General features: G+C 42.5%; 1 protein-coding gene across 1 annotated transcript in view; it reads right to left on the bottom strand.

Moving 5' to 3' along the window:
* CFAP70 (cilia and flagella associated protein 70) overlaps positions 1–14359 on the bottom strand; it is a 29093-nt gene extending 14734 nt beyond the window's left edge. The window contains exons 1-17 of the mRNA XM_042437850.1: positions 14236–14359; positions 12463–12595; positions 11382–11568; positions 10895–10993; positions 9916–9995; positions 9127–9303; positions 7052–7234; positions 6643–6737; positions 6380–6479; positions 5828–5986; positions 4648–4800; positions 4579–4595; positions 3989–4139; positions 3529–3609; positions 2074–2165; positions 660–720; positions 51–242 (exon numbers count right to left, since the gene is read on the bottom strand). Coding sequence (XP_042293784.1) covers positions 51–242; positions 660–720; positions 2074–2165; positions 3529–3609; positions 3989–4139; positions 4579–4595; positions 4648–4800; positions 5828–5986; positions 6380–6479; positions 6643–6737; positions 7052–7234; positions 9127–9303; positions 9916–9995; positions 10895–10993; positions 11382–11568; positions 12463–12595; positions 14236–14318 — 2043 coding nt within the window. The 5' untranslated portion in view covers positions 14319–14359. The remainder of the gene's footprint in view (positions 1–50; positions 243–659; positions 721–2073; positions 2166–3528; positions 3610–3988; positions 4140–4578; positions 4596–4647; positions 4801–5827; positions 5987–6379; positions 6480–6642; positions 6738–7051; positions 7235–9126; positions 9304–9915; positions 9996–10894; positions 10994–11381; positions 11569–12462; positions 12596–14235) is intronic.
* Between the last annotated feature and the right edge of the window lie 237 nt (positions 14360–14596).

The following is a 14596-nucleotide window of genomic DNA, read 5'->3' as shown; positions in this document are numbered from 1 at the left end:
TTTCTTACAGACAGCAAGTATGGGTGAATCAAATAAAAGAGAGCTCAAACCTTGAGTTGCTCCTTAAAAGCGAAGTATTTTCCAGAGCTGTTGAGCTCATAATTGAGCTGGCATTTCTGGTCCTCCAAGGTGTGACTGTCAATGACAAACCCTTCTGCCAACTGCCTTCCAAACAGCTCATGGTACTCATCCAGAATGGATGCAGCAATGCTAGTAACCTGAGCATGGTAGTCTTCTACTGCCTAAAAAGAGAGAGAGAAATAAGGAAATATTTTGGGATGAACTCAATCATCTGTTTCAAGTGAGGTCTCTGTATGTACAGTTGGCCCTCCATTTTCGTGGGGATCCATTCCAGACCCCATGCGAAAATGGAGGCTCGCGCATATTCAAGCCTCATAGGCTTGAATGGGACACACCCCCATGCGCATGGCCCAGGCGCATGAGCTGGGTGCAACCACCCTTGGAAATAGTGCTGGTTGGCCCTCCAATACAGTATTTGAGGTTGTGGATCAAATCCGCAAGTTACAAGGGACCGATGTATGTGCCGTCAATTTATTTTGCAGAACTGAGTTTTTCCTGGCATGAAAGTGACTCAGAATTTTAATTTTTGTGAGCCGGAGTTCAGAAAACCCAAATAATAGACCTGCTCTTCACCATACCTTCTTGGCTCCTGCGCTCTTTCGGGGGAGCTGAGGACGTGGAGGAATCATCTCCTTCACCCTGCGAGAAGAAGAAGTTGTTCCATGCTGTTATTACATTTACTATACATTACATACATATCCATATTTTACCTTAATGTCTCTTAAAAACACGACAGCAGGTTTTTTACATCATTCAAAGACATCATATTACCGTAATTCAAGGATAGTCAGCTTATTAGAAAACATCTTCTTTTTCTCACAGGGTGAAGGACATGATTCCTATATGTTCTCAACTTCCCCGAAGCTGACCACCCTTGAATTAATATGACGTCCTTGAATTACATTTTAAAAAACCCTGCTGTTGTGTTTTTTGAGAGAAACTAACTTAAAATATGGATATGTATGTATGACCAGGATTTGATTCCTAGCTCAGCCATGAAACCCACTGGGTGACCTTGGGCAAGTCACAGGCTCTCAGCCTCAGAGGGAGGCAATGGCAAACCTCCTCCGAACAAATTTTGCCAAGAGAACCCCGTGATAGGATTGCCGTAGGGTTGTCATAAGCTGTTGTGAAGGCACACAACAACAAAAAAGTGGTGTGTTGGCATGAGCAGAAGCTCTCATGAGTCTCCAAACTTCTTATGGGGAGGAAGATTTTGTTGGAAGAAAGCTCTGTTGGAGCTATCCGAGGCGGTGCGACACTACACTGTGATTGTTAGAATGAACTCCCCTTAGATGTCTGCCATGCTGAGCTCATGAACAGAATAGAATCATAGAATCCTAGAGTTGAGAGAGACCCCAAGAAGGGCCATCCAGTGCAACCCCATTCTGCCATGCAGGAACTCTCAATCAAAGCATCCCTAATAGATGGCCATCCAGCCTCTACTTAAAGACCTCCAAGGAAAGGGACTCCACCACTGTCAAACAGCTCTTACTTAGGTCTTAATGTTTAGGTGGAATCTCTTTCCCTGCAGCTTGCATCCATTGTTCCATGTCCTATTCTCTGGAGCAGCAGAAAACAAGCTTGCTCCCTCCTCAATGTGACACCCCTTCAAATACTTAAGCAGGGCTATCATATCACCTCTTAACCGTCTCTTCTCCAGGCTAAACATACCCAGCTCCCTAAGTTACTCTTCCTAATGTCGAGGTGGAATCTCTTTTCCTTTAGCTTGCACCCATTGTTTCGTGTTTTAGTCTCTGGAGCAACAGAAAACAAGCTTGCTCCCTCCTCAATGTGACATCCCTTCAAATACTTAGACACAACCAAAAATTAAGACTCTGCAGTGAGTGACCTACCTCAGCGCATGGAATGAACAATGGAAGTAACCTGAAGGAGCATCCACAGAGCACCTTGGGTTGAATTAGAACTTTATGAAGCGTTTTCCTTGACCAACCTACCCCTCCTACGCATACATCCCAAATCATTGCTCACCGGCTGGCAAGTTCCTCCGGCAAACGCTTGGGCACCAAGGGTCTGTCCAATGCAAACTCTATCACCAGAAATGTTCCACTTTCTGCGTAGTGCTGAAAAAAACAAAAAAACAAGTTGACACATGCTCAGCATCATGGCTCACATTTTAGAATACAGTTTGAACCTCCCTTATCAGAAATGCTTGGGCTCAGAAACGTTTTGGATTTTGAAATATTTGCATGTACATAATGAGATATCTTTGGAGATGGGACCCAAATCTAAACATGAAATTCATTTATATGTTTCCTATGCGCATTATGCACATAGCCTGAAGGTAGTTTCATAAATAATATTCTCAAGAATTTTGCGCATGAAACAACATTTGTGTATATTGAACCATCAGAAAGCAAAAGTGTTTATCTCTGTTACCCATGTGGACAATTTCGGATTCTGGAGTATTTTGAATTTGTAATTCTGGGTAAGTAAGACTCAACCTGCACTGACATTCATTAAATTTAAATCATTTCTGAATCTATCTCTTATATTTAAAAAGTATTTGATCTTTTACAGTCAGATGCATCAATCCCAGTAACCATGGCTACTGTTAAGGGGAGCTAGCTGTATTCAAATGGCATGGCATGAAATACCAAGATATTCCAGCAAATCCAGGCTTTTCGAGCCTGCAAGGAGCTCCCAGATGGCACACAAACCAAAATGGCGTTAACCAAAGAAAAATAATACACCATCCCAGCCACCAATTTAAATATACCAGAATATCCCACTCTGATTTGCCTAAAACCAAACATCATATAGTTATCTATATGCAATGTGAATCCATAGCGTAGTGTGGTATGCATGAAGTTTGCATTCATGTGTTCCTCCCTTCTTCCTCTCTCCTTCCTTTCATGTGCCCAAGCATTCAAAAACATAGCCATGTTAATCTGGGGAAGCAATGGGCAAAGGGATCTTGCAGCACATCTACCAAAGCTCCTGCTACCAGCTTTTTTCTTTCCGTCTCAAATGTGCTACAAGATCCCTTTGCACATGCTCACACTTAATTACAGTCACCCCTCCATTTTGGCAGGGGATCCATTCCGGACTGCCAGCGAAAACGGAAACCCTATTGGTTTGAATGGCGGCACGCCCCTGCAGGCATCCATGGGCGCATGCCCCATTTTAAGTCCCACCATTTGCCCCTCACAAATAAGCGAGGGACGTGGATTTGAAGTCTGAACAAATAGAGGGATGAGTGTAGTTAGCTGTGAGTCTACTCGTGTAGAAGCCAGCTATTCCACATCTGTGGAATCTCACTGTGGGAGATGCGTTCCACAGATGTTCAGAGTCACCCTGTTATTTATTCAAAGATACATTGCTGTGATCCAAATCTGGGTGCCAGCACTGAAAACAAGGTTCCAGACTCAAGAGTAAGGTCTGAATGAGTAACTCCCCTGCCATCCATTTAAGGAACATACCTACCTGCCCTTCCAGATTCTGAAAAATGGACACGGCTGCGTCTATTGTGGTATCTGATGCGTCCTTTCTCACAATAGTTGACACCTTATAAAAGAAAGAGAGGATAGAGTTCTCACCAATCCAAGACCCAGCACCCTTGGGCAACATCTGTCAAATTAAAACCCATGCTTCTGCTTTGGCTAGAATTACTACTGCCATGTCACCTTGGAGGAATCTCTGCAGCTTCAGGTTTTAGAAGAAGCAAATAAGGTTGGCATGAAAAAACAACCAGCACCCTGTCCTGACATCCCACTTTATTTCTCCACCATCACCCTGACCATAAGACCTCCAGCCAGATGGATGGATTTCTCTCCCAGCTTTTGGCTGGTGCTCTCCCTGATTCTTCATGCAATGTAGTCTTGTGCATGGAGAATTAGCTACCTGATCTGGCTCTAATGCTGCAGATGTTCCAAGAGAAGCCCACCTGAGCCCACTGACCGAGGTGGGGATTGCCAGAGGAAATCTTGCCAAGGGATCCCACATCAAACATTTTGTTGAGGAGCCAAGTCTTGGTTGGGAGCCTCCAAAGGTTGACAAAACACAGCAATTCCTCGGTGGAGTTTATCACACTGGGGCTAATTTCGGCATTAAAAAGAGGTTAAAGCACATTTAAAGCATTCCGCAAATAAAGTGAAAATGTGCGAATGCTTATCACATGCAATTGCACAAATAAAGTGATATTGGAAATGTATTGTCACTGAAATCCCGAAAGTAGAAAGACACACATTAATGCTTCTTTGTGACCACTTTAAAGGCGGGTTTTGTGCAACATTGTGTGAAATCTTTTCGCATAATTATATGATTTTTCCAAGATATTCATGGGATAAACTCCTGATCTCCTTTGTGTGATAAACTCTAGTGTCTGGTGAGGCTGCGATTTGACTCCAGGAACAATCACAGACTCCTTCTCCTCCCTTTTCTACTCTTTATCCAGGAGTCAATGGCATCTCTTAAGCATGGGAAATGGGAAGGTTGACCAGAGCATGAGCTCTTATCCTCTCTTGCTTCTCTTGCCGACTAAATTTCTCCTTCTGATTTATCAGGACATCATCTCTTGTCCATGGAATTTCTCTCTGTACTCACCTTTCTTATGATGGCTTCTTTACCAGGCTTGTCATCCTTGGTGTTCTTCCCAAGTAAAGCTTTCGTATGTGGGACATACATGCCCATGGGTCCAAATTTATTGAGGGTCCCCTGGATGCCAACATCACGGAAAAGACTGAAGAGAACCTTGGTCTGAAGCAAAAGAGGCAGGGGAAAACTGTTAAGACTGTACCCTGAAGTTGTGTGTTGACTTCAGTGTTTATCACACTGGGGCTCATTTCAGCATCAAAGAGAGATTAAAGAGCATTTAAAGCATCTCATAAATAAAGCAAAAATGGCAAGTAATTGTGTGAGTGTTTATCACACGCAATTGTGCAAATGAAGGGATCAGAAATACTTTGTCACTGACATCCCAAAAGTAAAAAGATGCACCTTAATGCTTCTTTGTGACCACTTTAATGAAGAGTTTTGTGCGACTGTGCGACTAGCTTGCATCCATTGCTCCATTGGGTCCTAGTCTCTGCAGCAGCAGAAAATAAGCTTGTTCTCTCCTCAATATGACATTCCTTCAAATACTTAAACCGGGCTATCATATCACCTCTTAACCATCTCTTCTCCAGGCTAAACATCCCCAGCTCCCTAAGTCATTCCTCATAAGCAATGGTTTCCAGACCCTTCACCATTTTAGTCACCCTCCTTTGGTCGTGCTCCAGTTTCTCATCATCCTTTTTGAATTGTGGTGCCCAGAACTGGTGATAATATCTTTTCAGGTGAGGCATATCTACCTCTTCCCTTGCCAACATCTAGAAAGCTGACATTGTCTGAGTGAAAACATTCAAAAGGGGAAGAGACGACCAAGAGGTGACATGATAGCCATATTTAAAGATATGGAAAGGTGTTATATGGCCAACTTGTCTCCTACTGCTCCAGAGACTATGACATGGAGCAGTGGACTCAAACTGTAGGAAAAGAGATTCCACCTAAACATTAGGAAGATCTTCCTTACAGTAAGAGATGTCTGACAGTGGAAAATGCTACCCTGGAGAGTGGTGGAGTCTCCTTCTTTGGGGGTCTTCAAACAGAGGCTAGATCTGTCGGAGATGCTTTGATTGTTATGGCAGAATGGGGTTGGACTAGATGACCCTTGGGGTATCTTCCAACTCTATGATGCTATGACAAACAAAAAGGAAAAGCAAGGTTGCATAGGACAGGTTCTTACCTTTTCAAATACCTCACTGTCATGGTAGGCTAAAACTCGGAAGGCTCCCCGAATCCGCTTCACTCCAGGGTACAGTAAAGGCACTAAGTTGACAAAAGCTACACCATGAAAAGAAATGGCCTCTTCCTCGGCTCCTCCAGCGCCACCTCCTCCGCCTCCCTGGAAATTGATCGTTTTATTAAGACCGATATTATTGTACTTGTTTTAATTTGTTGTAAATCAAAACCTGAGTCCTGTGTTGGGAAATGGGTGGGAAATTACATCAATAAATTCCTCATCTCCGGTTCCGAAAGCTCAAGAGGAGTTAGCAGAGAAAGTAAAAAACAGAATAAACAGGGGGGAATGAAATTTAATGGAAGCCACTCCACACCTTTGCGCTTTCTAACTTTGCACTTTAATAAAAGCGTGATGGCATCTTTGTTTGGCAGCCTTCCATTTTCATTTTCAAACTAGGATATTAGCAAGAAAGGCCTTCTATGGTATACTGTTTGGCCTAACATTTGGCTTATCTAACTTAATCATTTTCTCCCAGAAGCGAAATACATGTTTTACCTTCTCTCCTTTTCCACCTTTTCCTTTAGTGGAACCGACCATAGGAACTCGGGTGATCTCCACAGGCCAGTACCGAGAATCTGCAATCCGCTTTCGAAAGCTACAATAGAAAAGAAAGACACTTAGGATTGTTCCAAGGCATACCAACAAATCAAATGAAATAATAATAATAATAATAATAATACCAAAAATCAAATGACCCCAAAAGAGGATACTTCCCCAGATGCTCATTGTTTTAACTTATATACAAACCCCAGACTCACCAGAGTACAGCTGCAGGGTCTAAGTAACAGCGCCTTTCCAAATCCCACACGATCCGTTTTTTGACAATTTCTCCCTGAATCCTGACTTCCCTGTCCTAAGAAAGAAAGAAAGAAAGAAAGAAGTGATTCTAGAAGCCTCCAGCACTGAGAAAACCCCAGATTCCCCATTAGATAAATTAGCTATGGAGTTTATCACAAGGGAGGCATCCCATGCAGAAATGGGATTTAAAACAGGATTTAAAACCTCGGGCCTCGACTTGTATATGAGGTCAACTCATATATACGATAGGTATAATGATCATTTTCAACATTTATATTCAGCACCATAAAATAGGATTCAGAAATGTGGAGGGGAGTCTGCCAGCAACTATTTTGGTGATGCTCTCTCCCTCCACTCTTGCAAAGTTACCTCCGCTGAGGTCAGCTCTCCATCCTCTTCCTCATACGGACCACCGACGATAAAAGAATCTGGGATGTTCAGCCCTCCAGATGTTAAGATGTTGGCGACCGGCCATTTCTTTGGTCGGGGGACTGGTTCTTTCTCACCTCCAAGTTTCAAAAGCCCGTTCCTGAACACGAAAGGGCATTCTTTCTGAATGGATTGAAAAAAAAGTCCCTTTAATTCACGGAATAAGCAAACTAATAGTTAGCATAGAGCAAGCTAGGAAGAAGGCGGCACACATACACTTAAAAAAAAATAGTTACACTGAATGCATGGAGTGCACTTCTCCATGTTCCGCCGGCTGGTTACAATACAATCATTCCAGCATGGCATCCTTCAACTTTCACAAGAGCAAGGCTAGCAAGAACATGAGAATAAAAACAACCACCATACTGTGGAATCCTGTGTCCAGTTCTGGACACTGCAATCCAAAAAGGATGTTGAGAAGCTGGAAGGTGTCCAGAGAAGGGCCACCAAAATGGCAAAGGGTCTGGAAACTGTGCCCTATGAGGAGCGACTTAAGGGGCAGGGTATGTTTAGCCTGGAGAAGAGAAGGTTAAGATGTAATATGATAGCCCTGTTTAAATATTTGAAGGGATGTCATATTGAGAAGGGAGCAAGCTTGTTTTCTGCTGCTCCAGAGAACAGGACCCAATGGAGCAATGGATGCAAGCTGCAGGAAAAGAGATTCCACTTCAATATTAGAAGGAACTTCCTGACAGTAAGGGTTGTTTGACAGTGGAATATGCACAATATGTCAGATTGTGGTGGAGTCTCCTTCTTGGGAGATCTTTAAGCAGAGGTTGGATGGCCATCAGTTGGGGATACATTGATTGTGAGTTCCTGCATGGCAGAATGGGGTTGGACTGGATGGCCCTTAGGGTCTCTTCCAACTCAATGGAGTTTGTCACACAAAAAGGATCCTGTACAGAAACTGAATTTCAGGTTGATTTTCAGACATGTCAGGGTTAATAAGCAATAACACAACATAGTTTTTTGTGGGTTTTTCGGGCTATGTGGCCATTTTATAGAAGAGTTTATTCATGATGTTTCACCAGCATCTGTGGCTGGCATTTTCAGACAATGCTGGTATGAAAGAGAGTGGGATACACACACACACACACACACACACACACACACAGAGGGGCACATATATAACCAACTCTCTTCCATGCCAGCATTCTCTGAAGATGCCAGCCACAGATGCTGGCATAACGTCAGAAACAAATAATAATAATAAATAATAAAACTTTTATTTATATCCCGCTTTTCTGTTGCAAGGCAATCAAAGCGGCTCACACAACATATTCAAATCCACATTTACAAAAAAGCCATGTAGGGCTTTAAAGTTTATAACCAACACCTTGTACTGTGCCCGGAAACTAATAGGCAGTTAGTGAAGAGATTTTAAGATGGGTGTTATTTGGTCACTCCTAGTTTTTCCGGCAACCAGCCTGGCTACCATAGTTTGCACTAGTTGAAGTTTCCAGACTAGGCACAATGGCAGCCCCATGTAGAGCATGTTACAGAAATAAAGTCGTGAGGTTACCAGTGAATGCACAACAGTTTCTAGGTCCTTTACTTCCAGGAAAGGGCGCAAACTCTTCTAGAACATGGCCACATAGCCCGAAAACCCCACAAAAAACTATGGATGCCCGCCATGAATGCCTTTGACTTCACAATAGCACAACATTAACCCGAATGGAAACTCAACAAAGCCTGCTCCTTTTTACTTTCAGGATTTTCCCAAAGTAAAAAGGAGCCAGTTTTATCTACTTTCTGTTTGTGTTAATATTGCGTTATTACTCATTAGCCCTCACATTGTGTGAAAATCAACCCGCTTTTGCGGGTTTTGCCCACCTTTCTGTTCGGATTAACCCCCAACATCATCTGAAATGGAGTTTTTTGCAGTTTAAATTCAGTTTCTGCATGGGATTATTCCCTTGTGATAAACTCCATAGCTTATAATTCTATGATTCTATGAAGTCATAGCTGGAGGTAATGAGGAATACAGGAATGTAGTGCCACAACAACAGACTCACCTCACCAATAGCTGGCACCTGAAAGCCAACCATATAGTTCTGTGGAGGCCCTGCAGGAACAAATATTTCGGGAACGGCATAAGCAGCTTCAACAGTAACCCTGAGAAGATTGCCTTCAGACAACTGTGTTGGAGACAGCAGACTTTCCGGGACAGACACCGACACATCGATGGCGCACTAGAAAAGAGGGATCACAGTCTCAACATCATTTCTGTACCATTTTAAATTATCACAGCAACCACACAGGCATCGCAGAGGGCTGTACTGAGAACATTAAAAGAATAACACAAATAAATAATTTGCTTAGAACTAGAATGTCTTTGATAGATTAACTTTGACTGAGAATGAGAAAAGGATTGGGAAATATTCTTCAAGTACTGTCCAAAAAGGTGGTCTATGCAATGTCTAAAATCAAAAGGATCTGACGCAAGAAATGACAATCACATACTGAAACGATTATGAAACATAAAACGTCTCTAACATCATTCATTTTTAGATTTAAGAAATTATTTAAATATGTATATGCATACTGATATATGCATATGTATATATATTCTCCCCCCATTTTTTAATGTTTATGTCTATGCATATTTTTATGTTTTGTTTATATGTTTTGTAATTATCTTATGTCAATAAAATTGTGTTAAAATAAAAAAGAACTAGAATGTCAACCGCCAATCCTTTCGAAATAGAGACGTCCAAACTATATTGCCACGTACAGCTTCAGCATTAATTTGAAAGCATGCCTCCGAACATTAAAAACAAAACAAAACTCAAAAAAGAGGTAACCTTGGCATCTGGTCGAAGGGTCTCCAGGGGAGAACCAGGCAGTGGGTACACCGGAAGCGTTGCATTGAATAAACACAGTCCTGCGGGGAAAGAAAAAAGATGTCACAAAGAAAAATCTCTTTCTGGTTCAAAGAGGATGAGTTGGGAAGTATTATGCCAGGAAGTCGAAGGCTTTTATGGCCGGCATCCATAGTTTTTTTGTGGGTTTTTCGGACTAGGTGGCCATGTTCTAGAAGACTTTATTCCTGACGTTTCGCCAGCATCTGTGGCTGGCATCTTCACAGAATGCTGGCATGGAAGAGAGTGGGATCTATCTATCTATCTATGCAGAGTCACAAAGTATATATACACCCAACTCTCTTCTAGAGAATATATACCCAACTCACACACACACAAACACACACACACACATATATATATCCACTCATACCCAACTCATCTTCAGAGAATGCTGGAAGAGAGTTGGATATATATATATATATATATATATATAGAGAGAGAGAGAGAGAGAGAGAGAGAGAGAGAGAAGCAGAAGGGTATTTTGAAATCCTAATTTCAGGGCATCATATGTGCAGCATCACACAGTGTATATATATACACACACACACCCAACTCTCTTCCATGCCAGCATTCTCTGAAGACGCCAACCACAGATGCTGGCAAAATGTCAGAAACAAATTCTTCTAGAACATGGCCACAAAATAACTACTATGCTGGGTTTGTCATAATGATCAACAGTGGGATAAACAAGGAAGGGAAGGGAAGAGATGCCCACAGCAAAGTTGCAGTAGTGGTCCAACAAATAGTTAGCTGGGAGAAAATCCCGTTTAATTGCTGAGGATTTACTTATGAGTAGATTGACAAGAGGATGGTACAGTTGAAAGGGGTTTTTCAATGCGCAGCTGTGCATTTTGCACCCAGACACACTATGTACCTTCCAGGGAAAGGGCTAAATGAGGATCGAGAAATGATTGCCCACCTTGCAGTAGAGGCAAAAGGTCCAGCACAGCTTGGCCCAGGTTCACCGTCTTCTCCTCTTTTTGCTTCTTTTCCTTTGGCAAGACTTCAATTAAAGTCACTGGGAAGAGCAAGCAGAACATATTAAGGTTTAAGGGGTTTAAATTCTGGTGTGCAGAAACCATCCATTTCACAAGTGCGAATGTGTCCCAGGTTTTGTTTTGAATAAAAACAAGCGGTTACGCTCTCCATCCTCTCCATCAAATACCTGGGATTCTCAAAATACTATTGCCTTAGCTTACACCATCTGAATTACTCTAATTTCTGTTCAAATCTGGCATGTATCCAAAGGGTTTGGGAGAGAAATGGGCAACTACTGAAGGGCTGGAGACCACCTATGTCCCTTTCTTGGTCTCTTAGGGCTGAACCTCTATGATGCCCTGAAATTAGGATTTCAAAATGCCCTTCTGCTTTTGTTTTGGAAACAAGAAAAACCAATTCTTACTCACAGAGCAAGGGTTTGTGCGCAATGTCATCCAGATAGTGGGGTCCGTCAGGGTTGCAGTCAAAGGTGATAGTAAAATTATACTTCACATGCCCTTCCGGTGAAGCCTCCGTTTTGGGGGAGTCCCCAAGAATGACGCCATTGTATTCAGCCCGCACATAGGTCACTGGGCTATCTCCTTTGATGCCTTTCTGTGGGAGAGGAAGATGTTGTCACATAGGAGTTTATGACATGAAGGAGATCGGGAGTTTATCTCGTGAGAAATCACGTAATTACGCGAAACAATTTCATGCGACGTCGCACAAAACCTGCCATTAAAGTGGTCACAAAGAAGCATTTATGCGCATCTTTTTTACTTTCGGGATTTCAGCGACAACGCATTTCCGATATCACTTTATTTGTGCAATTGCGTGTGATATTCATCAACAATGGGATAAACAAAGGAGGGAAGTGGAGAGATGCCTACAGCAAAGCTGCAGCAGTGGTCCTAACATTGGCCTCATTCCCACTTACAAATAAATTGGTGTGTGATCCGAATTGATGGATCGATTCGACATCTGATCATGGTTTACACTACACTTGCCCTGATCACATTTTCTGTCATCAAAATAACCTGCTTGTGGTTCCCATTCATGAATGAATTGATTTAACATGATTCGATACCAGCCGGCCGAAGGGGAATTTGAACCGATTCCGACCCGCATCTGGTTCACACTTGCGCAGATCCAAAAAGACTCAGGAAAAAAAACAGTGTCAAAAAGACGTGGGTTAAATGGGTCTAGCGCATGGCCCCTCTCTCTGATCTGCTGAAGCGATTTGGTTCAAGTGGGAATCAGGGTCATTGGAACTGGTTCAAATGGAATTGTGGTCCGGTTTAAAAGGTAGTGGGAATCAGGCCTTGGGCACGTTTCTGCTACTCTGCAGATTTAAAGCTAGATCCTAACAGGCTTGGCTTTGACAGTTTGGATATTTCAAGACTTAAATTGCTCTACCATACCCTGAAGATCCACAGTGATAGTATTCTATGAGCTAAAATACTAAACTCTCAGGATGCATCAGGATTTTGTTTTCGGAGCAACATTTACCAAGTCACGTCCCTCCAGCACTGTGATGCTCACTGGCTTGACTGAATTTCCAGAGATGTCAGCATGTTGCACAGAATTTGAGAGAGCCATGGGAAGGCTGGGATTCCGCTGCTGAAGCAAGACACCTATCCCTCTAATAAAAAGAGAAAACGACAACGACAACTTACAGTGGGTCCTTGGTATCCGCTGGGGTTTGGTTCCAGGATCCCCCATGGATACCAAAATCCGTGCTCAAGTCCCATTAAATACTGTAGCACCGCAAAACGATGTCCATTATATAAAGTAGAAAATCATGGTTTGCTAGTTGGAATTATACTTTTTAAAACCTATTTTCTAACCTTGAATCCGTGGATAAAAAAAATTAGTGGATAAGGAGGGCCGACTGTATCGATTTATATTCTGCATTTCCTCCAAAGAAAACAGGGTGGCATACGTTGCACTGTCCCTTATTTTAATAATAATAATAATAATAATAATAATAATAATAATTCCACAGAACAACCCTGTGGGGTAGCGCCTTGGAAGGAAACTGTACGAAAGACGTTGTAGCATAAGCTTTCCTTGACTTGGTTCCACTTCCTGAGATGCATGGAATAAACTGGTGCTCAGGACTGGGAACCGGTTAGCGTAAGTTTATTTTTATTTGTCGCTCTATTTTATTATTTCACATTAATATATATTAATACGCATTTTGTTAAATTATTTTAGTAGAATGTACGCCTTAGGCAGGTTTATTTTATTTTATCTTATTTTGTTTTTAACTGATTGTATGTATACAGCACTGTGCAAGTTTACAGCGCTCTATAAATAAACTTAATAATAATAATAATAATAGAAGTAGACCAAGGCCACATCTGCACTGCAGAAATGATCCAGCTTGACCCCACTCTAACTGCCATGGCTCAACGCTATGGAATCCTGGGATTTGTAGTTTGCTGTGGCACTGGACCACTCTGAAAGAGAAGGCTAAATGTCCCACAAAACTCCAATTCCTATAAGCCACTAGCACTGAGCCGTGGCAATTAAAGTGATCTCAAACTGGATTGTTTCTCCAGTGTGGATGTGCAAGAATGGGACAGGATCAGCCCTTAGGATCCTTCTTCCATTTGCTGTTTTGCAAATTGCATCATGGTTAACAGTTGCTATTGTCTGCCTTCAAGCTGACTATTAGTATTATTATTATTAGGACCAGCAGAATAAACAAACAAACAAAAAATGTCCCCATTGCATTAAGTTCACGTACATATATTACATATAATTAAAACTGCAACAGTAACAACGGGGAAAAGGAAGCATGGAGAAACCATTAACAAAATGCTTGACAATATCACTTTTCGACCCATCTGCAACACTGTATGGCCGCTGCACACGACTGGTCAGTTGTAGCTGTAACCTGAACATTTTCTGCAAGGCCTTCAGCCTTCCCAGGAAACTACAAATCCCAGAATTCCACAGGATGGGAGTTACGGCACTTAAAGTGGTGTCAAACTAGATTACTTTTGCAGTGCAGATGAGCCCTGAGTGGCTGACTCTAGGCTCTGGAAATCCTGGGATCTTTACATTTTTGCAAGGTTTGGAAGCCTTCCTACCAAACTGCAGATCCCAAAATCTACAGGATGGAGCCCTGGCATTTAAAGGGGGCTCAAAGTGGATCATTTCTACAGTGCAGACACACAGAGGCATAAATACCAACGTGCCTAAGCAAAGAGACCCAGCTGCTGCTCTGCCTCTGGCAGCAAAACCTCTTGGATGCAGCAGAAGAGCCAGGCCTACCTGCATCCACTGTGCGTCTTCCGTTGCCATGGCAACCCCAGGGAAGCCTCGCGAGAGGATGGGAATGATGCTCTGGGCGCCATTTTGCTTTTGGGCAAAGGCTGGCTGCTGAGTCTCTATAGGAACAAGAGCCACTGATCATGACACTTGTTAGGCTTGCACTTGTGAATGCTTTCCCACCAAACAACACATGACTCTGCTCTGAGCCCCATAACAAACTCCAACTCTCAGAATCCCATAGTCTTGAGCCAGGGCACTTAAAGTGGTGCCAAACTGGGTTATTTCTCCAGTGTGGATGCTCCTTAAGCCTGATTTCTCGTGAGGTTTTCCTGACAAGTTGCTTCAGAGGGCCATCCTCTGA

Source organism: Sceloporus undulatus, chromosome 8 (assembly GCF_019175285.1).
Source record: "Sceloporus undulatus isolate JIND9_A2432 ecotype Alabama chromosome 8, SceUnd_v1.1, whole genome shotgun sequence".
In the NCBI taxonomy this organism is placed as follows: Eukaryota; Metazoa; Chordata; class Lepidosauria; order Squamata; family Phrynosomatidae; genus Sceloporus; species Sceloporus undulatus.
Note: the sequence above shows the minus strand (reverse complement) of the source record. Positions and strands in the feature narration are given on the sequence as shown.